General features: G+C 53.2%; 1 protein-coding gene across 2 annotated transcripts in view; it reads left to right on the forward strand.

Annotated features, from left to right (window-relative positions):
- The window catches only part of SCTR (secretin receptor), a 71450-nt gene that overhangs the window by 23929 nt on the left and 32435 nt on the right, over positions 1-15086 (forward strand). For both annotated transcript variants that reach the window (XM_081051695.1, XM_081051696.1), the window contains one exon: positions 9804-9911. In XM_081051695.1, the coding sequence (XP_080907821.1) occupies positions 9804-9911 (108 nt within the window). The remainder of the gene's footprint in view (positions 1-9803; positions 9912-15086) is intronic.

The following is a 15086-nucleotide window of genomic DNA, read 5'->3' on the forward strand; positions in this document are numbered from 1 at the left end:
CAGGAAATGCCACTCACGGAGCTGTCACCGAGCCCGGCACACTTATCACAAATAAAAAATTAACTCTTCAGCTATTCCGGGTTTTGTGGCCAAGGCCTTCCCAGCGTTTTGTGAGAATGTTTCAGGGTCACCCTAATAGCTGCACGGCCTGCTCTACCAGGCTATTTATTGCTCTGTTTACAGAAGCTGATACCCCCTCCGAGTTGGCTGATCCAAGGGCTTTGGCTCTCCCCAGGGAAGAATGTTCCAGAAAGACGGTGTGGTAGCAGGAAAGGTGTGGGCTTGGCAGTCAGACAGACCTGAGCATGTCCTCTACTGTCACGTAGGGGCTGTGTGACCTTGAGCAAGACACTGATCCTCTCTGGGCCTTAGTGTCCTCGCCTTCCAAACGGGGACATGCCCTCCCTTTTCCTTCTCTCTGCCAGCTGGTTGCCCACTCCCAAAGAACGTGAGCAGGAAGGAATGGCTGGCTACTTTTGGGGGGACGGATGGGGTAGACTTGTTTTATTAAGGTAAAATTCACCTAATGTTAGAGTGAGCGGTTCAATGGCATTCGGTTAATAGTTAATAGTGTTAGAGTGAGTACTCACAATGCCGTGCAACCAGCACCTCTGTCTAGTTCCAAAACGTTTTTGTCACCCCAAAATAAAAGCCCCTGCCCATGCAGCAGTTGCTCCTTATGCTCCCCTCTCCCTGGCCCCTGGCCACCACTAATGTACTTCCTGTCTCCATGGACGTTTCACATAAATGGAATCACACAGTACATGACCTTTGCTGTCTGTCTTCTTCCATTGAGTGTAATGTTTTCGAAGTTCATCCACGGTGAAGCATGTGTCAGTATTTCATACATGCTGGCGTGTATGTTTTCTCTAACAAACATTCCCAGGTCCTTTGCTGGGTCCCCCCTCCCCTCTCCGTTCCTGATGGCCTTTGGGAGACAGATACCTCCCCCTGCCCTGGGACACCCCCCTCATCCTGCCCCCAACTCACCTCTCTCCATCCTTTCCTTGGCACAACTGATTGGCACAACTGATCTTGGCTCATTTTTCAGAAACAAGTAACTTATGTTTGTATAACATTTTAGACATTTTTTATTTTTACTTCTTAAAACAACCTGTGCAGGGTGGGGGCGGGGGCGGCTGGTTAGCTCAGTTGGTTAAAGCACGGTGCTCTTAACACCAAGGTTGCTGGTTTGATCCCCACGTGGGCCACTGTGAGCTGCACCCTCCACAACTAGATTGAAACAACTACTTGGCTTGGAGCTGATAGGTCCTGGAAAACACACTTAAATAAATACAAGTTTAAAAAAACAAAACAAACAAGAAAAAACAACCTGTGCAGTAAGTACCATTATCCCCATTTCACAGAGGAGGAAATCGAGGCTCTGAGAGGCTTAGGATGATCCAGGGCTGAAACAGGACTCTCAGCCCAAATCTTTTTTTTTTTTTAAAGATTTTATTGGGGAAGGGGAACAGGACTTTATTGGGGAACAGTGTGTACTTCCAGGACTTTTTTCCAACCCAAGTTGTTGTCCTTTCAGTCTTAGTTGTGGAGGGTGTAGCTCAGCTCCAGGTCCAGTTGCCGCTGCTAGTTGCAGGGGGCACAGCCCACCATCCCTTGCGGAAGTCAAACCGGCAACCTTGTGGTTGAGAGGACGCGCTCCAACAAACTGAGCCATCCAGGAGCTCAGCAGCAGCTCAGCTCAAGGTGCCGTGTTCAATCTTAGTTGCAGGGGGCGCAGCCCACCATCCCTTGCGGGACTCGAGGAGTTGAACTGGCAACCTTGTGGTTGAGAGCCCACTGGCCCATGTGGGAATCGAACCGGCAGCCTTTGGAGTTAGGAGCACGGAGCTCTAACCGCCTGAGCTACTGGGCCGGCCCACAGCCCAAATCTTTTAACTCCAAATCCTGAAAATTTTCTAATTTGCAATCTAGGCTAAGCTATGAATGACGGATGGCCTCACCCTCCCAAGAACGGATTTGCATTAGAAATAAAAGAGAGGAGACTGTTGAAGCCAACTGATCTTTAATTAGTCTGAGAGTTGGCAGGAAACTAAAAGCTTTAGGCCAGGTGAGGAAGAGTTCTTGGAATGAGTAGGGGGATTCTGCAGGGCGGGGAACAGTGTGTACAGATCCTGGAAGTGGAAGGTCTCAGCATACAGTGCTCAGAAGCTCACCTCAAGCCGGCCTCCTGGAGGGAGACGTGGAGGGCTGCTCCCAGGAAGCAGCCTCAGCCTCAGGTTTGAGGGTCCTTTATCTCATCCAGTGCAGCCTCCATTCAACGTCTCAGGCATTTCTCTGCCTCCTAATTCCATAATGCTCTCTGCTTGAATACTTTCAGTGGTGGGGATCTCACTACTTCCAAGGCAGTTCATCCCATGGAATGGCTTGTGCTTCTTGGTTTAAAGAGAAACATACCAGGTGCTCTAGCTGTTCCTCCTGTACTGTGCTTTTACATGCCTTTGCCCCCCTGGAACTTCAGTTCCTCCAACCCCACCCCGACCACTTATATGTGTGGTCCAGCCATCACAAGGAGGGCAACATCTTTCCTGACGTAAACACTATAGGTCAGGCCATTAGCAAAGCCAAGGAAACCTCACCAGGTTGCCCCTCGCATGGCCTAGGCATGGGGCTGCGGGTGGGCTGAGAAAGGCAGGGGGAGACATGAGGCTAAGAATCAGGCTCCATGCAGGAGCTTCTCCTGAACTGCCTTGGGGTCTTGGGGAGCAGAAAGGGTGAATGGACCTGAGCAAGGTCATGCAGGCTCGAGGAAGAGGGCAATGGCAGCTCCAGGCCCGAGGAAAGAGTTAACATCGATAAAAGCAGAAGCTGGAGGAAGACAGGGGTTCAAGGCAGGAGGAGCTTGGATTCCCTGGTGATTTCCATTAGCAGGCATGGTGAGCACTGGGGGGGCGTGGAAGGGGTGTGAGGGGGTGGAAGGCCACTGCCCAATCCAGCATGGCCCTGGGGGGCTTGGCTTGATGTTGGCCCCATGTCCCTGCAGCCTGACACATTGCTCCCGAAATAGTTTCAGGTTATCGTCAGGCCATCTGAGCTCATTTATAAATAAATCAAGGACTGCAGGATGGATGCTTCTCTCTGGGTGAACGCAGGGCAGACCTGCAGCGAGCAGAGGGCGGGCAGGCCTTTGGCCGGGCACTGGGCTGCGTGGAGGATTTAGAGATCGCCAAGGCACCGTCCTGCCCTCCCAGATCGCCTTTTCCTTACTCCAGTCCCCTCCCCACTGCTAGACCTGCCTCTGAGGCCACCTCTTTATCCCAGGGTAGTGGCCGACAGAGGGAATGATGTTACTGACTGTCCGCTTTAGGCCTTGCCCAGGGTATGAAAGAACCCAATCTTTGTCCACAAACTCCAGTGGGCACAAATAGAACTTTCTCCATTTTTCTATCATTTAAATTCTGAGTGTATTCTCCTGGGATGGCAGAAACCTAAGCCTTGGTATTTTCTGGACCTTCCCCACAACTTGCCCAGGTTTCAGAAATTCACGTGGCACCATTGTGTCTGAGGGAGTCCAACTGGTCTTGACCTTTGCCCCACAGAGTGGTAGCTGACAGACCCTGTTTCAGTCCACGTGGCCCCTTCAGTGCTTCGCTGGAGGCATGGGCTCTGCCAGGCTGTCTGTGTCCTGCCCATGTAGACGTGACCGCATAGCGGTCTCTCCTCTGGCCATCCCACCATCCGGGCTGGCAGGCAGCAGGGCACTAGTGCCTCTTTCTGGAACCCACTGTATCCTGCTCATCACTTCCCCTCCCTGTCTCCCCAGTCTGAAGGAAATCTTGCTCCTTTTCTGTTTTCTCCCAAGCATTTTGATTACACCAGAATTTCTCTTCATCCCGCCAGAAGCCTTTGGAATAGCCAGCCAGGAAGATTATAGGTTTTCCTTTCCTCCTTGGAGACTGTGAACCAGTAATCTGAGGAGGAAGGACAGAGAAAGGGAAAAAAACACCAGGAGGGAAAAAAACAAACAAAGATTAATAGATCAGAAAATATTTTACTGCACACACAAATCCTTTAACTCTCACTAAAATCCTGTGGGTAACACTATGCCCATTTTATAGATGAGGAAACTGAGGCTCATAGAAGTTAGTGGCAGGCCAAAGGTAAATATAGGTCCAAAGCTTACCCTACATCCACCATATGACCTGCCTTAAGCCAGTTTCCCAGGCTGTCCACTCAGGCCAGGGCACTCGGTAGGCCCCCCTGCTCTCCCAGATGACATTTGTGGCCCAGTGTTGTCTGTTCTTGTTTCCCCACTTAAACTTCCCCAGCCTTCCATCCCATCCCCTCCAGCCAGGCAGTCAGTGGCATCAGGTGACCGTCAGAGATGGTGGAAGGGTGGGAGGCAGGCCCCTCACCTGTCCTGGGCCCTGTTCGCCCACGCAGCAGCTAATTTATGCTTATTTCAGCCCTGCTTGTCCAGAGGCTCAGTAGCAGTGGCCCTATTAACAAAGTGCCCCCATTCCTTATCTCATTGGACGGCCCTCACCCCCAATCAGTCTGCAAGCTTTGCAGCTCAGGACCTAAAACTTATCAGGATCCCACAGGGACCTGAGTCCTGAGCTTTGTCCCTTCCCTTCCAGAGCTCCTGGGGAGAGGCCAGGCCAGGCCAGGACTCCTGTCTCCCTCCCCCAACTCAGAGCAAGGACCTGATGGGGAGTGAGGTCTGAGGTCCTCCCCTCACACCCTGGAGCAAAAGAGGTCCCTGAAAGCAGCCAGGAGGCCACATGGACCACCTTGTTCCCCGACCATAGGCCCTGCAGCCCAGCTGTGGCCACGCATCACCTGTACTGGGATTTCCGTAATAATTTTTCCTTTAAAACAATTGACTTTATTTTCATCATGCTGTACATTAGCTCTTAGACTTATTCATTGTACATAACTGCAACTTTGTCCTCTGTGTCCCCCATGGCCCCATGGCCCCCGCCCCAGCCCCTGGTAACCACCATTCTATTCTCTGCGTCTGTGAGTTTGTTTTGGGTTCCACAGATGAGTGAGATCATGTGGTATTTGTCTTTCTGTGCCTGGCTGATCATTTAGCATAATGTCTTCCAGGTTCATTCATGTCGGCACAAATGGTGGGATTGCCTTCTTTTTTAAGGCTGAATAATATCTTATTGTCATTTTCTTTGGTCGTTCATCCTTCAGTGGACATTTAGGTTGTTCCCATATCTTGGCTATTGTAAATAATGCTACAATGAACACGGGGTGCAGCTATCTCTTTACGATACTGATTTTGTTTTCCTTGGGTAAGTACCCAGAAGTAGACTTCTTGGATCATATGAAATCATCCTTTTAATTTCTTGAGGAACCTCCAAACTGATTTCCATAGTGGCTGCACCAGCTTACATTCCCACCAACAGTGCACAAGGGCTCCCTTTCCTCCAATTGACTTTTTTTTTTTAAACTTAGCATCATCCTAAAAAATAGTCGTTATAACATCACCAACGTGATGTGCTAGTTGTATAACTTTTTAACGCCTATAAAATTCTCTTTAAAATTGGGTCACTATTAAAATTAAAATTAAAAGGGTTCCACCATGCAGCAGCTAACAGTACACGCCGCCCGGATGTGCTCCTTGAACGCTGGGCACCCTGGGTCTGTCCCAAGGCCCTTCATGCCAGACGGTGAAGCCAGACTGGCAGAGGGTGTGGCCGTGTCGTGGAGCAAAGCCGTGTGCAGTGAGCCTCCAAGTCTGCTGCCACGGAGGCTCAGGGTGTGGCCGTGTCGTGGAGCAAAGCCGTGTGCAGTGAGCCTCCAAGTCTGCTGCCACGGAGGCTCAGCCTGGCAAGTGGAATCCCAGCCCCACCACTATCAGCTCTGTCACCCTGCACGTGTCACTTCACCCCTTGGAGCCTGGGTTCCTCATCCCTGCCGTGGGGTCGGACTCTGCCTGACCCCTATGGGCTCACATGTCTGATGCGTGTCCAGAACATGACGGGATGGCCCCTTCCCCAGTTTTCACTCTCTCCATGGCTGTGAGGAAGGGCGTGGCAGTGAACCAGTCGGCAGGGGAACCCCACTTATCGTGAGGGGAGTCTGCTCTCCTCTCTCCCTCACCTCTCACCACCAGCCACTCCCACCCTACCTTCTGCCAGCACCGGGCCAGTGTCCCTGTGGGCCCAGCCTGACATGACTCAGGTCAGGAAGCCTGCCGCATGCCCTGGCACCTTCCCCATCTGTCTGGCCAGCCGGACATGGGTTGTCCAGCCCCATGGACTGGAGCTATGGGCCAGTCCCAGCCTGGAATCCATTTCTCCACAGTTGGTAAGGACCCCCACTGCTCCAAAACAAGAGACGGGCTGAGCTGGCAGAGAGGCTGCCACAGAGAGCTCTGCAGGAGAGAGAACACAGGGCCTGCCTCATCCTCCAGGCTCCAGATGCTAGAATAGCTCTGAGTGGAGACACAGTGGGTCATCTGTAAAAGGCCCTCCCAGGACCATGTCACCATCCCAAGGGCAGCCAGAGAGACCAGTTACCCAGGGGCTGTGAGCTCTAGGACACTCTGCTCAGGCCTGGTGAGCAGTGTCCACAGCTGGAATCTGGAGGACCAGGCCCCCGGCAGTGGTGAGCCCTGCCTGAGCATTCTGGGGGCGTTCAAGATAGAGATAAGCTTGAGCCCCCCCCACCTCCCCCGCTCTTTCAGGGCTCAGTGTGAGACGTGGATGAAGGCTCACAAATATCCAAGGGGCTTCTCATCCCACATTCCTCAAAGGACATTCCTGGTCCTTTTGTCCCATAGGTGCTTTGACAGTCCTTGTAGGAGCCACATGCAAACCCCGCCCTCTGTGTCCAATGTCTGTCTCCTCCATTCCTGAGCCGCTCCCTTGCCCAGCATGGTAACCTGTCCTGCAACGCCTGGGGCTGCTTCATCTGCAAAGCCCCCAGTCTTCCATCCTGATCTCAGGCTGACCTTCTCCTGGGGCCTGCCCACTTCCTCTCTCCCCCTGCTGCACCTGGAGGCTGATCCTACTGCCAGGGGAGAACTGGTCACACCTGCCTTCACCTTCCCAGCCCTCAGGCCCCTCCCTGCCCCCTCCCTGCTGTCCCAGGCCCACACCCGGCTTCCCCTCCACCTCCTGCCCCTCCCCTGCATCCCTGGCTCCAGCAAGGAGGGCGCTAGGAAGCTGGGGCTGGTGCCATCTGGAGACAGGGCAGGTGGGTGGGTCCTGTGAGGTGGCACAAAGCAGCGTGGCTGTATAGTCAGTCACTTCCTGGCCTCTATTTCCTGGCTGCGTGACTCCGGGAACCCACTGGCTGCACTGCTGTAGATTAAATGAGCTGTGTATAAAGCACAAGTGACCCTGCTAGATACCACCAGAGCTGGCAAGCAGGGGAGTGGCTGGCCAGAACCTTAACATGGCATTTAGAAGTCAAGTGTGCATCAAGGCAAAAGCCCATGTACAAGGGACGTGTGACAGGGAATGGCAGTGGAGCCAGAGGCTCTGTCATTTGTCTAGTGCCTACACCAGGCCCAGCCTGTTGCAGGCGCAGGCCTCTGGTAGTGGGAATCACGGGGAATCACACAGGTTCCTGCTCTCATGGGCTCTGTGCCCAGTGCGGGAAGCCATCCCCACCCAGGCCGTGGGTGGAGCTGCCCGCCTACAGTGACCTCCTCGCCACCCGGAGCTACTGCCTGTCTCACTATCTCAGATTTGCTTCTGGGAGCCAAGGGTGGGTCTGAGCCCCAAATGGGAGCCCTCGCTGCAGGGAGGAGGAAGGTACAGCGTGGAGCTTCTCAAAGCAACGCCTAATGACCACAGACTCCAGGGAGTTCTTAAAACGCAGATTCCTGAGTCTTGGACGGACTGGATTAGACCTCTTGGGTTGGGGCCCGGGGAGCTGCATGGTTAGCTTGCTCCCACGTGATTCTGATGTATGCTGGAGAATCAGAACCTCTAAAGGGGGACAGGTCCCCAGGGAACTTTACTTAGAGGAGACACAGGTGTCAGAAGGATAGTAAGGCTTTGAGTCTGGTTGTATTCACACCAGAACAGACTCTTGCTCTTTCCAAAACTGGGAATTTGCCCTCTGGGTAATCCAACAACCCCTTCCCACCACACCCATCGCCTAGTGCTAAAAATTGCCCTGCAATTCAGAGGACCCAGCCTGGCCCAGCCTCCTGATGCCAGGATGAAACAGGAAAGGGCCTGGGGAGGATGGTCAGGTGGGAGCTGCCTTTCACCTGCAGCCACTGTGTGGGGCTTGGTCTCTTCCTCTTGACAATTTTAGGAGGAAAGCATTTGTTTCCCCTGGAAGAGAAGAAGAAATGGGCTAGGGCAGCTGCTGGGTGATGAGGCGGATGGGAATCCAGGTCTGTGGGACTCTAGAGTCTTGGTGTTTTCGGAAGGTCATGGGCTCTGTGGTGGTGATGGTGGTGGTGGGGGTCTGTGCTCTGTTCCCCAAACTGGATGAGGGGTGACTGCTCACCTCCTGAGTGTCGTCTCAGCTCTACTTCTGCCCCTCTCCAAACCTGCCCACAGTGATGTCCTCCCAGGTGGCATGGGTCTCCAGAAGCCTGGGTTTCTCTGGGTTTCTTCACCTGGGATCAACTTTGGGAGAATTGGTGGCTGGTTATGTTAAATGATAATTTTTTAAAGGGAGTGTAATCATGCTCGTGAACAGGAATCATTTGCACTGCTAACAGTTACCTACAACTTACAGAGTTACGTAGTAGCTCAAAGACAATGAACGTCCCCAAAGACAAAAGTCCGGAGACCCTAGAATCCAATTACCCAGAAGCCTGGGCTTAGCACCTCGTTTTGCACTGAAGACACCAGTCATCTTTTTTATTCATTTCAAAGTCTTTCAGTTACCAGAAGTGAGCCACAAACATGGGTCTGAGCTTTCTAGCAACCAAGTCAAAGAGGAATCAGCCTCAAAATTCAGCGTCTCTAAGGAAAGATACGTCGTGGTCGTTCATCATAGATTCAGTTTCTCATTGCATTGAGACCAGCTTCTTCTTCCAGGAGGGGCCTCGTAAAGGGAGCCCAGTGAGCTGGCAAGCAGTGTCTTCCACAATATTCCTACTAAAGATGCAGTGTCCTCTCTGGTGTGGCTGCTTCCAAAGGCCAGGACCGTGGCTCACAAAGGGTGGTTCCAGGCCAGCAGCGTCAGCCTCACCTGGGAACTTGTTAGGAATGCAAATTCCCAGGCTCCACTGGGACTGCAGGGGTGGGGTCCAGCTATCTGTGTTTCAACAAGCCTTCTGGCTGATTCTGATGCAGAATGAAGTTTGAGAATCATGATACAAGGGCTGTGAACCTTGCCATTGCGTTAGAATTACCTGGAAGGCTTTAGCACAGGATCAAGCCTGGGCCGCACCCAAGACCAATTAAATCAGGATCCCCGGGTGTAGGGCTCAGTTAGGTATGTTTTTAAAGCTCTCCAGGTGGTTATACTGTCCAGCCAGGATGGAGGCCCACTGTCGTCGTCATTCCATGCGAGCTGAGAGCAAGAGGCGTTCCATCCTCTGCTTTAGAAAAATCCAGACCTGTGCTTGTGAAGCTTATGAGATACTGTGTCTCTCTCCCGCCCTCCCTCGTTCCTTCCCTCTCTCCCTCCCTTCCTCCCTCTCTTCCTTCAATACTGAGCACTTATGTATAGATGGCAGAGTCTAAGGCTCCAAGACAAAAAGGCACATTAGACACCGTTGGTTCCTGACCTCAGAGTCAGTACCTAGCGGGAACTCCTGGCAGACAAGCGTGTTAGGGACGGTGACCGGTGGTGGGGCGGCCCTTGGCCCACGCTCCATCCCAGTCTGATACTGGTGCTGTCCTTGGCAGGCTGCGCGGGGCTGTGGGACAACATGAGCTGCTGGCCCTCTTCTGCTCTGGGACAGACTGTGGAAGTGGAGTGCCCGCGATTCTTCTGGATGCTCACAGGCAGAAACGGTAACCACCCAGCCCCAGGGCTCTGGCTGACAGGCTGTGGGGTGGCCTCTGGATGGAGCCTCGGCCTGGAGCCATTAGTCCAAGGAAACTTCCCTGAGGACAAGTAGTGAGGGGAATGGTGGGGGTGGGGATCCTCGTTAGGATTGAAACCTTGCTTGGGGGGTGCGGAGTGGGCTCCGTTTTGAGGGCCCCAAGGAAGGGACAGGAGGCAAAGTCCTGGGGGAGTGATAAAGGAGATTGGGCGTGCTGCACTCTGCCCCACACCCCCACTTAGAGGTTCTCATCTTTCCTTCCATATTTCTGCCCCCTTTGCAACCAGAGCCCTTGCTCCAGCCCCTATGTCTGGGTCCCACCCTGGCACAACCTGACCTCCAGAACACTTACTTCACCTGTGCCCATTCTGCCAGGCCCTGCGGATAAGCTGTGCCCTCCCTGGAAGTCCCTGGTCTCCTGGGGGATCTCTTGTCTGAGAAAAGTTACAGTTTACAAGAACTTTCTTAAGTGCAGGCAGGGAAGTGAGGAGGCGGTCTCAGACAGGGGATGGTCAGGGACTAACATTGGCTAAAGCTCCATTACGTGCCAGGCATTTAGTCATCAAAAAGCCTCTGCAAATCGCAGACGTTTTCCACCGCACTTGACCTAGTAAATAGTAATAATAACAGGGATTAAGAGGGGTTTAGCAGTTTGCCTAAAGTTCACAGCTACGAGATGAAGAAAACAGGACTCAAACCCAGACCTCTCCAACTTCAAAACTGGTTCTCTGTCTCCTAGGTCAAGATTGGCCTACAGCCCCACAATGGGAGTGACCCTGGGTGGAGGCAAGCTGGTATCATGGCCTTTGGCCCCTGCCCTTATTGGGGTCATTTAAAATCTAAAGCTTGGCCTGGCTCTGCTATCCCTCTCCCCTCATTCATGTCGGATAGGAAAACTGCCCGATGAGGCCCTTAACAAGAATGAACCAAAAAAGGTGACTTAACATTAAAACCCAAAGTCAGGAAACTATAATCAGCACAGAACCGAGACTGTGCAGGAGGGGAGAGGAGGATAAATTCTTCACATCATGATTCTCTAGTACACATGGGCATGCATACGTGTGCGTAGAAGCACACACACACACACACACACACACACACAGATTTGGGGAGCACACTCCTGTAGCTCACTGTCCCTCTCAGCCTCACTTGACGCCCCTGGATACAGGAGTTGGAGGGGGCCAGGGAGTCTGGTTTGAATCCCACCTCTCCATTTATTGCTTGGGCAATGCTAGCTGCTGAAATAGACAAATCCCCCAAATCTCAAAGCCTTCATCCAGGGCCTGCCTGCTGAGGGTCCAAAACAGGCATTCCTGATGAGCAGGAAGCTCCTCTCTCCATGGTGATTGTGACATCCTGGCACCTCCTTGCTTGTGGTGTCAGCACACAGACTGGCAAAGGAAAGGACCCAGAGGATCAGCCAGGGAAGGACCAGGCCTGAAGGTGATGGCACTTCTGCCCTCATTTCCTCTGCCAGAACTCAAGTCATATGGTGACAGCTAACTGGAACGGACATAGGAAAATCGGATTCAGTTGAGTGTTAGTCTCTGCCTCTGGGCCCCAGTTACTCAAATTGTCTCTGAGCTTCAATTTTCTCACCTGTAAAATGGGGAGAATAAATAACACCACTCCTGTAAGGCTGTGCTCGGAAATACATTTTAAATATCTTTGTCTCTTCTGTCCCTTCTTGTCCTTCCTCTCTCTGCCCCCTACACACCCCACATGCACACACACAGGCGAGCAAACTAACCAACAGACTTTATCTCCTGGCATGACCCCTCCGTGTCTGTCTCTGGGATCCGTTGATCTCCGAACACAGGAAATTAATCCAGACACTGTTGACCTTAAGTAACTCGCTGGTCAGGTGCAGGCCAGGGCCAGACCTGGCTGACTCTCCCTGCGGTGCTCCCCCTCGGCTAGCCCAGATCTCCTGTTGGAGGGACTGGCAGCTCGTCCCCCTTCCCAGTGCTCCCTTCACAGTTTTCCCAGAGCCACAGTGGCTGTACCTCTCCTGCCAGCATCCCGCCTGCCAGTCTGCAGAGCCCTGCTCACGGCCACACCCCTCCCCAATCAGTTGCTTGAATCTCTGCCTGCCTCACTAAGTAGAAGCCCGCTGTCTCCTTCTTGAGACACCCCAACTCTTTATTGCTCAAGACCCAGCGGGGGTTACCCAGGGGTGCAGTGCCAGGGCTGCGGGCTGTCTGGAAGGAAACTGGGGTCCTACTCCTACCTCTGCTGCAGCTCCTTCTTGCTGCCACATGGTGGCGCTGCGGGGCCGCAGGACCCTCCCTGGTGTCCTTCACTGGGGCGCTACCTGCTGAGCGCTATTGCACAGGCCACCAGGGGAAGGGGTGGGGATCATGTCGCCCTGGGGAGCACCCTGCTCATACCTAACCCCAGGCCCAGGGCACTGGCAGGCCCAGGGGCATAGGTCAGGACCGGTCAGCTCCCACCAAGAACCATCCTCCCACCAGTACCTTCTTCCCCATAGATCCACCTGAGGTCCGGTTAGATCCCAGCCCTTTTGTCTTCTCTCAGGAGTAAAGGCTTCCCTCGGTGGTGTCTGCCAGGATTCCAGGGCTCCCCACCCCAAGCGAGGGAGGACAACCTGGCGTTCTGGTGCCTTCCTTTAGAAAGAAGGACATACTAATAAATTACTTCTGTCTCAGGGCGTCCACTACATGGGCCCGGACAGGATGGGTGTCCGCGTGACTGGAGAAACTGCAAGCTCGATTCTACCCAGATATTTCTCTGTGTGTGTGTGTCAGGGCCTAGAATGTTCCTTCTAGGATGCATTCCTTTGATTCTTAAAAGGGCATTGGTCTTCCAGAGTTCCTTATTGAAAAAACATACTTCCCAGAGAGCCTCAGGCTTTGGCCCTCTTTCCCTTTTATCTTAGTGGGGATTGGAGTCTTAAAGCAAGAGAGGTTCCTAACCTCATTAGAGTCCTAGAGCCTTTTGAGAATCAGATGAAAGCTTTGGACTGGCTCTTCCCCAAACTGCATTATGTATGTGCACAAAATTACTGACCGTACTTTCAAGAGTCTTTGAGTGTACATTGGCCAGAACCTGGTAAGGACCCCTTTTCTATTAGGCATTAAATCCAAGGGAAGTGGGAGAGAGCCCGACACTTGTCTCCTCTGCAGTTCTGCTGAGTGCCTGGTCAGCGAAGGTACTGCTTTGTTAGATGCTCTGGGCCATGGCCTGGGTCCCATGCAGCCTCTGTCATGGGAATCCTGCTGGGTCAGTGAGGAGACGGCCTCAAATAGGCAGCCCGGCCTGTGGGCAAGCTGACAACACATTCTGGGCTCCAAGGTTTATAATCTCTGAACTCACCATCCCATCCAACCAGCCTAAATTTGGCCACCATGCTTTCCTGTTTGACAGCCTCGTACCCTTGACCTGATCACAGAAATCTTCTACCCATCTTTTGCATTCCAAGACTCCGAGTCCTATCGCTTCTCGTCAATTTTAGAAAGGCCAGAGCAGTGGGGAGTCATACTGTGGTGCCCATTTTGTGCATGGCACCTGCCAGGGCAATTTCCACGGGCCATCACGTTTCCTGCTCAGTCCTGCAGCGTGGGTGATTATTCCCATTTGGCAAAGTGGTGCACCTCAGGTCACATGGCAACCTAGAGGCAGTGCTGGGTTTTGAATTCAGATCTGGCTGGTTCTAAACCTGTGCTTTTGGCTTCATGAGACTTGATAGGCCTGGCATTTTTAGAGCCCAAAAGCCACAGTCTCCTGTTGCTCCTGTTGTTCCTGGGTCGGCAGGAAGAGGGTCAGGCAGGAGGGTGGTACAGTGATGGGGCATGTACTATCTAGGCACTGTTGCCCAATTCTGAGCCTTGGTTTTCTCATCTGTAAAATAGGCCAGCAGCACCTCCCTCGCTGGGACGCTGTGAGGATTAGATCAGAATCTATATGTTAGCATAGCGGCTGATTCTAGAAATGCCAGCCATATTTCCCCATCTCAGTGGAACCCATTTGACCCTAAACCCTGTGAGTAGTGACGCAGACCTCGGCGCCTGTTAAGAGGAACATGCTAGCCCAGCTGGGGTAGTTAAGCTCCTATCTACAGGGCTGTAATCAGCTCCCTGCACCCTTGCAACACCCACAGCAGCTAGACCTGGGGACCAGGAATTGGCCCTCTGGCAATCCCAAGGATGCAGCTGGGCCAGTCATTCCAAGGAGCAAAACCCCTCTTAGTGAGTTTCCAAGACTTCCTTCTTGATTGGCAGCTCCCCTTCTCCAGTCTCTGGGCTCCTGCTCTGAAAGCTCCTTGTGGGCAGGCTCTCCCGTCTTCTTTATAAAAGAGCTTAGGGTGGGCTCTTCATCCCCACTCATTTGCTTTTGTAGACAGCTGGCAAATGTTTGATGGGCAAGGACTGTGGGCAGGCCCTGGGGAGCCCTTGGAAGCTCATCATCTGCTAGGGGAGGAGGGAAGCCATTGCCCTCACTACGCGGCGATATAGCCCTGTGTTGGAGGTATGGGGCAGTGAGCTTAAAAAGCTGGAAGTGGCAGATCAGCCACTGGGGGTGGAGGGCGGGGAGGGGTAGCCCCCACTGGAGCACCAAGGGACCTTGGAGTTGAGTTTGGGGCCTGGAGAGGGAAGAGCGAGGAGTGAGATGGGAGTGGACAGACCCAGGGTGAGGTTGCCATGGCACATGGGTCTAAGAGGGCCCTGGAGTGGGGCTGGGCCCCCGAGGACAGCAAGCTGGACCGGGGAGCAGTGACCCTGGAAGTTCTGCAGTGGCCTGGCTGTTTGCGGCCTGGGGTCTGGTTGAGAAGAGTTGTTGGGACTATTGGGTGCTGCCACATGAGTCATTCAGCCTCCCTCATCTATGGTGCCCTAGTGCTTGGCACAGTGGGATGTGGGGGTGTGGGGGGCAGTGGGAGGAAGGCAATCAGTGACTGGACACTGGGAGGGGGTGTTTGTTCAGGGCCAGCTTGCTTTGTAGGTCGCAGTGTCAAGGATCGCAAGTTCTCTCGCTCTTTCACACACACACGCACACACACGCTAGTGCACACACACACACACACACACACACCCCTCCCAGGTCTTTGCCCCCTCGAGGTCCACCCACCTACGTACGTTTCCCACCACTTTTCCTGACTGACTGATTTACATATTCTTCGAAG

Source organism: Rhinolophus hipposideros, assembly GCF_964194185.1.
Source record: "Rhinolophus hipposideros genome assembly, chromosome: 6".
In the NCBI taxonomy this organism is placed as follows: domain Eukaryota; kingdom Metazoa; phylum Chordata; class Mammalia; order Chiroptera; family Rhinolophidae; genus Rhinolophus; species Rhinolophus hipposideros.